This window comes from Pteropus vampyrus, unplaced genomic scaffold (genome assembly GCF_000151845.1).
Source record: "Pteropus vampyrus isolate Shadow unplaced genomic scaffold, Pvam_2.0 Scaffold171, whole genome shotgun sequence".
NCBI classification, from domain to species: domain Eukaryota; kingdom Metazoa; phylum Chordata; class Mammalia; order Chiroptera; family Pteropodidae; genus Pteropus; species Pteropus vampyrus.
Genome location: NW_011888952.1, coordinates 3,891,051 through 3,901,307, shown reverse-complemented (window position 1 = coordinate 3,901,307; position 10,257 = coordinate 3,891,051). Strand labels below are relative to the sequence as shown.

The following is a 10,257-nucleotide window of genomic DNA, read 5'->3' as shown; positions in this document are numbered from 1 at the left end:
TTAAAGGCTATGATACTGGGAAATATTAAGAATGACAGGACCTGGAAGGAAGGGAGGAAAACCAAGTCGGGGAGGAAGTCCCTTCTGCCTTCTTAGCAGTGATCTTCCCCACAAATGCACACACACACACGCCATATGTACTCACACTCCATGCACACACACACAGAGATATACACACACACCATGCACGCACACACACCCCCATACATCCTGTACATACACCATGCAGACACACCGTACACGCACATACGTTTACATGTGCATATGTATACACACATTCACCATGCATGCATATACATCCATGCATAAAAATATACACACATCATGCATGTATACCCACCATGTATGCACACACAAATACACACCATGCATACATACATGCACACACATATGCACACGCATGCACACATAGACATATATACATATACCTGTAACCATCACCATTAGGCATTCTCATCTTATAAATTTCCCCGACGCTCATGTTCTTTCATTTTCTTCTGCGTACATGTAGTCTCTGCTCTACACTGTCTTAGGGCAGAATTCAGATCTCTGTGAAAGCCCCACAAGCTCAGCATGGCTCTGGCCGCCAGAGAGAGACCAGTGACTGCAGATGACTAGTAAAGAAAAGGATACTGTTCTCCTTTGGCGAGACAATAAAAAAAAGCAAGCCACTGGAGTCTTTTTTTAGATGTTCTTCTAAAACAAAATCAGACCAAAGCCACAGTCTTTGGTGGCCAGTTTTGGGGTTAGGGCTGCCCTTGTGTGCTCTCTCTATCCTCCATGGCTTCGGCTGGGTCTAGTGCTACACAGTCACAGCTAGCTCAGTCCTAGGATAACAGAGGCAAAAGTGGCCAATTAAGTCATATCCTAGTGGCAGCAAAGGTCATAAAAGCAGATAACGGCACTGCAGAGAAAAACACGCAACAATTATCAACTAACGAGAGGATCCAGTATCCTTCCAGGATTTTGCTGGAACAATGGGAACCAAGGAGCCCTGTGGCTAGTGGCTCACAGGGGCTCAATTGGAACAGTGTCCCTTTGGACCCACTTTATTCCTGCTAGATTTGCTCATAGGGTTCATGCGCCAACAGTGTGTATGGCCCACTGGGCCTTAACCTTAACATACTCCCGTTTTATCCTCAGATGACATTTGTATATAGCCCAGTTATATACCATTCTTTTAAAAAAGTTATTTAATGCCCCGAACGAAATATAAAAGAGAAATAAGAAGAAAGTAACTTTTAATATATGTACTTCAATTTGTGGATGCTCATGCACAAAGGCACAAGGAGCTCCAACGAAGTCCCCAGGTAGTTACAGGTTTGGACTTAAGAGAAGCAAGAGGATCAGAAGCCATTTCGAATGAGACATACAGAAAAATGAAAGAACAGAGGTGAACACTAAACAAAATTGCGTTAAGTAATAATCGATGAGACTAGGTAAGTTTGATGTGCATGTCAGTGGGATATCTGTAAGTCACATAGGACGTGGACTGGCGTTTAGGCGTGGGGATGTCTCCATGCGTGGCTGGACACCAGCTTTCCTGGACTCCACCCACCCAATGCCAATAATGTCACTTCCAATCATTGCTACAACCAAAAACTGTCCTGTCCATTTGTACACATCCCTGTAGGGGCAAAAGTGCCCCCGTTGATGACCATGGAGGCTGGCTATGGGGACACAGTGCAGGGGGCAGGGGAGAAGTTCCGTCGTTAACTAGACTGGAGCACACACAGCTTCAGGAGAAAGAGAACGTAGGAAGCCTTGAGGAACCTTCCCTGTGTCCCCTGTCTCCACCAGGCTTTTTCCACAGAGACCTGAGTGTACCCCTTACCCAAGGGTACCCTTCCTCCCATGTACAGAGACTGTGGCATTGGCCGGGGGTACATCTGAGCCCAGAAGATTTGTCAGGCTCAGGTGTCTCAGAGCCTCCAGGGTCGGATCCCTTTGCTCCTTAGTCAACTTTCCCTTGTCTTCCTGCAGCCAGGGAAGCTAGGAGTCCCTCTGAGCTTTGCTGCTCCCGTTATCCAGCACCTCCCCAACTGCCTTCCCGACCCCGCCCCCCCCACCCCGCCTAGTGTGAAGGAAACAGTAACACCCAAACCAAGGCAGGGAACCCGGGGTCCGGGCAGTGACAGGTGAGGATGCAAGTGCTCATTGCATATCATTTGTCAGTGATGCCCTGAGGAATGGCCTTAGACCCTTCCAGCCTTTCCCAACCAGGCCAGTTGTGTCCACACCCTCCCACCCCACGGGAGACAAAGGCTGCAGGCAGGCAGGAGCTTGGGAATCAAGCAAAGGTGCAGACTGGCCCTCCTGGGGTATAGTAATCCCTTTCTGGATGAGGGGCAGGCATAAAAATGACAGGGGCCTCTGTTACCCACAGCCAAGTGCACAGTAGCCTACACGAGCCCCACACCACCCCTCCAAAGCCAATTGGGTATTCAGTCTGCAGGATGTCCCCTCCGCCTGACCAGCCTGGGTGCACCAGGTGACAGCCCCTACACGTGACTGGGTGCCCAGGACATCCAGTTCATACCCTACTCAGTGGGCAGGTTCTAAGGTCGGCACGTGAAACAAGAACGTACATACACTCAAAAATCACTCTCCCAAACTTCCCCTTGCATAGGCGCCATGCTAGAGATCAGCATGTAGACCCTCAGTCAGTCCGACACAGGGGATTTGTTCTCCCCTTTGGGGACAGATGTGTTTCTTCAGTCAGGGCGTGTGTGAGCAGTGCTTACCCTTACAGCCGCCTTGTTGCGAGAATGCCCAGGCTGCACAGAGAGGCCACGTGTAGGTGCTCCAGCTGACAGCCTTGGTGGAGGTCCCAGCCATCAGCCACCATCGACTGCCAGATCTCTGGGTGAAAGAGTCGTTAGGCGATTTCAGCTCCCTGCTCTTGAGCCACCCCAGCCTTCGCATCTTCCAGGTGAGGCCCCAGACATCATAAAGCAGAGATAAACCATTCTCGTCATGGCTGTGTCTGAATTCCTGATGCACAGCATAGGGAGTCAAATTTTAGCACATGAAGATTCTCTACGCCTAAGTGCATTATTTGGTGTGCATTAAGGGGCAGCCACTTTGTGTGCATCTTTAAACATTTCAATAATGCTCACGCTAGAAGAGGCACACAGAGCTGAGACTGACCCAGGGAAGAGCACAAGCAAACCACAGGCTCCATCAGGGCATTAGCCTGAAGATCAGAAGCAAAGGCCCCGCCATTTAAATTATTTGTCCTAAAGGAATGGGTGAAGTTGGTTGAATTCTTTCAGGCTGAACACGGACTCCATCAGAGGTGCTCCAGAAAAGACCTGTGGCTCGACAGATGATAAGCTGCATTCTTCGGAAGGACAGACACACCAGGGTTTATTGTCCAGCATAGCCAGTGATGAGCGAACTCAGGGACCTCGGCTGTCTTCCCCGCGAACGAACGTAAGCAGCGGGCGGTGGGGATAGCTGTGCCGTGTCAGAGGATGGTGCAGCCGCAGCAGTACCGCTCGGGGTAGTCTGCCACGTACACTCGGTGGTCGGTGCCGTAGATGTAGTAGACATTAGTCTTTCCTTGGTACCAGTAATGAACTTCAGTGAGAGGGATCAGCTCGATGGTCTGGCGCTGAGGAAACAATTGGCCAAGAAAAACTTCAGTGTCTGTTTAAGTCACTTGTCTGCTTAGGAACCTTCATTAGCTCCCTGCTACCTGTGGGGTGAAGTTCATGCCCTGGCATTGGCATTTTGGCTTCAATCTGCCTTTCTAGATATGTATCTTACTACATTCCCTCATATGCCCCAAGCTCTGGCCCAAACTGACTTCTTATCTTTAGCCATTCTCAGATTCTAGGTTTTGTGAAGTGGGGGCAGGGGCATCCTCAGTGGAGTCCCAGGATGTATGAAAAGCCACCAGACAAAAAGGGCATCTTCCAGAAACACTAGTTTTTAGATGGGGGTGGAGAATAAAGGTAGAGGATAAGGTCACTTTAAACTTTTTTTGTATGAAAAACAACCACTAGGACATATTAGGGAGTGGATTATGCCGTTTGAATTCAATTTTAAGAAAAAACATTGACACTGAAGAAATTCCAAAGTTTGGCGGGCTGCTTCAGGCTATTTTCTCAGACCCCTGCCTCCCCTCACCACGGTTTTGCATTGACCTACCTTTGAAAAAAGTCTTTCTCAAATATTCCCCTCCTTTTACGAACGGAGAAATCAAGGCCCATGCGCTCACGGAATTTCCGGTTTGGAAGATCATTCGGGTCAAGCACCATCTCCTCACTGTAGCGGGACCTGTTTAATGCTCGGAGCTCCTCTCCAGCACCCGCCTCTACCCGGGTACCCCCTCCCTCCCACAGAGCGGTCCTCACGCCCTCGTTCTCTGGCTGCCTCTCTGGGCAGTGACTCGACAACCTTCTGAAATCAAGGAGCCCTGAATGAACTAGCAGCCCCACCCGGGAAGAACACTGGCTTCCTCCCGAGGCACCTGCCTCCATTAGCCTTCCGCGGAGCTGTTTTTTATCAGCAAGTACAGACAGTGTTGACACAGGAAAGTCACCCCTAACCATTGAAGCGAAGCGTTCATGGGGATGTTCTGCGGGCCAGGTTCTGGGTCAAAATCCCTAAGTTCTTCTGCCCTATCTGCTCCCCTGTCTCAGACTCAGATTTGGGAACCCTAAACCCAAAGGGATTTGGGGTGGCTGGTCCAGGGTCCAACCCTCCTGCTTGCAGGAATTTTCCCTCCTTGGGAAAAGATCCCAAGTCCTCTTGCTGAGGCCCTAAGGAAAAGGTGAAGCAGGCCAGAGAGTGGATTTTGAGAAGCAGCTCCCTACCGTACTAGATGGGAAGCTGAGTGGCAACATGAATCTGTGGCAAGAAGGGGAATCAGAGTCAGGACATGCGTTTTCCATAAAGCTTTCTGTGCGATCTCTCACTTTCTTTCTCTGGGCCCCAGTGTCCTCATCTGTGAAATGAGGATAAAATGTCTATATCACAGAGTCGTTGAAACAACCAAATGAGATCATGAGACTGAGTTTTCTCCGTGTGTTAGAAACTCATCTCAAGCGAAAGTTTGGGAAATAAAAGGTGGAAGACCCCTCTTGACATTTTGGTACAGAGGACTCAAAACGGGAACTACGAGGCGAGAGGAGCTGGGAGCCACCGTCCCTGCTCAAAAGGCCTAGGCAGCGGCCTCAGGATCACTCATTTCCAAACTTTTCTCCTAAGAGCAAACAGAGAGCACAGAAATACCACTCCACTCCCACCTGCCTCTATCTGCTTCTGATTTGAATGGTCTCCGAGGTCAAGGTCACAGATTGGTCCGGACATAAACTCCCATCAAGGGGTTTATCTTGTAACCAGCCATTTATCTGTTTCTATGCGTTGGTCATACCCCTGGGATGAGCAGATCCCAGGTCTGAGATTAACAGCCAGCCTGGGCTTGTGTTGTGACGGCTGCTTCCTCACTGGATTCCGCCAACTAACTTCTCGGTCCCGAACGAACATCAGCACACATCTTCATCTATGTGGATCAAGGACCAAGGGACAATGTGGGGAAGAGATTCACAGATGTGGCCTCTTCTCCCACTACGGTCCTTTTTAAAGAAAAATGTTTAGCAGGTTTTCCCTTCCCCGCTCCAGGGCTGGTTCACAAATGGCTGTGCTGCCTGAGACAGGATCATGCTGTAGGGAAACACGAGCCCCAGCAAGCTAGGTTCCAGACAGAGGCTGGCCACTCGGGTCTAGATCTCGGTAGGCACTTCTCTTCGTTGGGCCTCAGTTTCCTCAGATGCCAAATGAAGGGTCCAAAAAGGACCCAAGTTGTCAGTCTCAGAAGCAAGAGTCCCCAAATAACTACTCGTGTCCACAAGCTGCTGAATCATGTCTTTACCCTCATCCCAGTTCCTGAGCAGACACCACAATGCTTGGGACTCGTCACTGTGACCCACACCATAGGATACCAGTGCTGCAAGAGTGAGCTCCCTGAGAGAGACCATTCTGGGGTGTTTTGTGGACATCGTTCTTGTCCCACCTAGTTTCCTGGAACCCGCTTCTGTGCGCCCACCCCTGCCCCACTTGCACACGCTCTGCAGCTCACAGCTCAACTTTCCTCTTCAGAGCCCTGCCCTTGAGATTCAGAACCCGCCTCCCACCCCAGGGCAGAAAATGCCTGGAAGATTGGACCAATGATTGGATGGTGCTAAGGAACAAAGTCCAGCCCCTCACCTCCAGAAATGCCTGACACTCAGAGCTCCCCCGGGTTTTGGCAGGGGCTGGGCTGTCGCCAGCACAGTGCTCTTGCATGGCCTCTCCTTCTTCCCTCTCCAGCTCCCCCTCGACTTTGCAAGGTTCTCCTGCACCCCTTTCTTAAAAAAAATCCTCGTCTCAGATATGTTTCTGCAGAGCCCAACCTAAGGCAAGGTCTAACCTGCTCACTTCATAGATGAGGACACTGAAGCCCACAGAAGGGAAGACAGAGGCTTGAAGTCAAGAGTGCATGCCTGATCTATCGAGCAGGTTCGAAGCTGGGAAGCAAATTGTCCCTGAAATGCCTGGCCCAGTGAAAAGGACCCCAAATCTCCCCGCTGGCTGATATCCCTGTGAGCCTGCACTGGCCTCCAAGAGTCACTTGTACCTCTAGAATGTGGTGGGTAACATTTCGCTTCGAATTGGGGAACGGGTTCTACTCCTGGGCTCTTCCACTGAGAAGCTGCGTGACCTTGGGGAAAGCACTTCCTCCTCCTTGGCCTCCTCTGATGTATCACAAAAATCATAAGTTTAGACTAGACCAGGGGTAGCCAGTCGAAGCAGGCCCATTGGCCCATACAGTGCTCTTAGCATTTTTAAAATTTTGTTGTCAATATTGAAAAGTTGAAAGGTTTCATAAAAAAATCTGGACTTAAGAAGATCTGAAATCTCTGGCGCTGTGTCTACATGAGGCTGAGTGGGGGCTGGCCCCTTTGGATAAGGGGTCTCCCCTACCCATGTGGTAGGCCTTTGAGTTTGCAGTGCCCCAATTCCGTGATTTCTGAGGTCCATTCCAGCTCCAAGATAATCATGTATTAGTTTTAAGTTAAATGCATCCTTCCTTCTCCTGCAAATAGGAGAGATGAGCCAAGAGAAAAGGGGAGATATTGCAAAGGATACAGAAAGAACAGTGACATTTTGAGCACCAGCTTCCAAGCACTTAAAGCAAATTGTCTCCTCCTTACAACACTCCCTTGGAGGAAGAAGAAGGTGGCCCAGGACCAGGTTAACATGCAGGAGAACCAGGATCTGAGCCTAGTCTACAAGACTCAGGTCCCCGCCGACAGACCTCCTCACGGAGCTCTTATGCTGGGAATTCCTTGGCCAAATTCCCCCCACCTTCCAGCGTCTTCCAGCCAAATTGTGACTGCCTGCTTCTGGTGATGCAACGGGCACCACTGTCACCTAGTGGCCACCAAGATACAGCACCAAAGCTACCTTAGCTCCTGGAGATGCGAAGGGCACCACCGCCACCTCATGGCCGTAAGAATACAGCACCAAAGCAACCCTGGCCCTGACCGCCATCCCAGCCCTTGGCAGGCTGGAAAAGGCAGGCCTGAGATATGAGAAATGCCCCGAGGGGCGGGACGCTGGGTTCCCACCCGCCCCGGGACCCTGGATTTAAGCTTTCCTTTACCCTCTCTGAATACTCAGGGGTTAGAATCAAACAAAATCACACCGAGCCACATTCCTGCTTGATAATCCTGCAATAATTTCCTGTCTCTCTCAGGATAAAAGTCCAAATCTCTCACCATGGACTACGTGGCCTGCCCTGCTCTCTGCCTCCAGCCACATTGGCCTTGGATCAGTCCCCAGTACTCTCGGTGTTCCTCGAGCTGGGGACCCTCCCCATCACCCTCCCTCTACGACTCTTCCTCACCCTTGTCAGGAAGAAGCCCCCAGCGGAAGGAACAACCCATTTCCTCCTTTATGTGACCAGAGGGACAGTGCCCTCAGAGCCCCCTCATGATCCCAGGAGCTTCGCCTCCCAACAGCCCCAGGCCCCTGCGCATCTCACCTGCTGAAGGACGCGGGCTCGGGAGGTCAGGGCAGCGCTGTGCTGAGCAATACCCCGCTGGGAGGCCAGAGAGATCTCCCGCAGAGGGAAGTTGACAAGGGGGTACACCTGGGGAGAGAGACGCAGCCACCTCACTACTCTGACCCGGCGTCAGCACCTGGAGCCTTAGCAATCTGATACAGACGGATGTGAGAAATAGCCCAGAGCAGGACGGGTCTGAGGCCACGCAACCAGCAGACAAGACGTAGTTAACCTCCATAGACCCTTGATTATCCATGTTACAGCCTCGGGAGTTCCAAAAAGAGAAGGGGTCTGTGGACAGAGTACTCCTTCACCTGCACCCCGCCCAGTGACCCAGCAAGCCTTGGAGGCTGCCTGACTTGGGGTGAGGTGCAGGGCTTCCTCAAGGGGGTGATGCCTGCCTTAAGCCTTTAGGAAGCCAGAATGATCAGAGCAAAGAAAGAAGGCTGAGGAATATTATTTGGCCATAAAAAAGAAGGATGTCCTGACATTTTGACAGAATAGATGGACCTTGGAGGTATTATACTAAGTAAATTAAGGCAGACAAAGAAAGATACATATAGTATGATCTCACTTATATGTGTAATCTAAAAAAATAAAAATAAAATAAACTCATAGATAGAGAAAACAGATCCGTGGTTGCCAGAGGGGTTGGGGCAGGGAGGGGGTTGGATAAATGGATGAAGGGAGTCAAACAGTACTAACTTCCAGTTATAAGATAAATAAGTCCTGGGATGTAATGTATGCATGGCGACCTATAGTTAATAATATTGTATTGGATATCTGCAAGTTGCTAAGAGAGTAAAAAAGTTCTCATCATAAGAAAAAAATTGTAACTATGTATGATAACGAATATTAACTAGACTTATTGTGGTAATCATTTCATAATATATACAAATATTGAATCATTGTACACCTAAAACCAATATGATGTATGTCAATTATATCTCAATTTTTAAAAATGCATGTTACAAAGTGAAAGAAGCCAATCTGAAAAGGCTACATACTGTAAAAAAAGTAAGAGAGACACACAGAGAGAGAGAGGGTGACAGAGAGAAAGCGAGAGAAAAAAGGCTGAGCACCTGGCCCTCTCAGATAAAATGGCACCGGGCCCCTGCTCAGGCATCCCATAAAGACCAAATTCCCTGCCCAAGGCCCACAGCAGGGGTCAGCAAGTCTTTTCTGTAAAGGGCCAGATAGTAAATATTTTAGGCTTTGTGGGCTATCAGGTCTCTGTCTCAATTACTTGACTCTACCCTTGTAGCACAATAGCAGCCACAGACAACATAAAAACAAACAGGCATGGCCGTGTGTCAATAAAACTTTATTTACAAAAGCAGGCTGAGGGCTGGTGTTTGCTGACACCTGGCATACAGGACCCTCCCTAATCTGGCTTCTGGCACCTCTTTTGTCTTACCTCCTCTCTCCGCCCAGCCCACTGCCCTTCAGCCCCACTGCCCTCCGGCTGTTCCTCAAGTCTCTGCCATGCCGTTCCCTCCGCTAGACACCCTCACTCTGATGGCCACATGGCCCACTCGCCCACGGCACTGCATTCAGGTCTTTGCCCAGTGTCACCTCCCTCCCCACAGCTGAAACATTACTCCCAACCCTTCCTGTCTCCTCACCCTGCTTGCGTATTTCTTAATGACCCTTACCACTCCCCACATTGTGATGAAATATGATCTTCTCCCTCACCAGACTGAGATCTGCAGAGGGCAGGGATTCTGTTGGACGGTACCCCCGGGCTCAGAATGGTTCCTAGTGTAGGAGAAGGGTCTCTAGGTTTGTGGAAGGGAGAGAGGGAGGAGGAAAGAAGAAGGAGGGAAAAGTGAGAAAGGAAGAATTGAGTATGCGAAATTCAAGAGAGAACTGGCCCCTTGGGGTCCCGGCAGCCTCTGTCCTGCCTAGGCAGCTCTGTTCCCACCCAGCCTATCTTTCCAAATGACTGCGGCCCCCACAGAAAGCCAGAAGAGCCAGAAGAGAAACCTAGCTTCTGTGAGGTGGTCTGCAAAACCCTCCTTACCATCGTGTTTTCATCCTTAAAGAGATTTTCTCCTTTGGCCTTAGCTAGGAGCTCTCCAGGGCAGTTCAGCTGGTGCTCAGACACAAACTCAAACAGACTGTTCTTCCTGGAGGTGAAGAGGATGTGGGGCAGTTAAGAACGTGGTTTGGAATGAGACCTGAGCTGGAAGGCTTGCGTT

General features: G+C 50.0%; 1 protein-coding gene across 1 annotated transcript in view; it reads right to left on the bottom strand.

Moving 5' to 3' along the window:
• Positions 1-3,469: 3,469 nt before the first annotated feature.
• The window catches only part of SSUH2 (ssu-2 homolog (C. elegans)), a 26,252-nt gene continuing 19,464 nt past the window's right edge, over positions 3,470-10,257 (bottom strand). The window contains exons 10-11 of the mRNA XM_011370655.1: positions 8,036-8,143; positions 3,470-3,616 (exon numbers count right to left, since the gene is read on the bottom strand). Coding sequence (XP_011368957.1) covers positions 3,470-3,616; positions 8,036-8,143 — 255 coding nt within the window. The remainder of the gene's footprint in view (positions 3,617-8,035; positions 8,144-10,257) is intronic.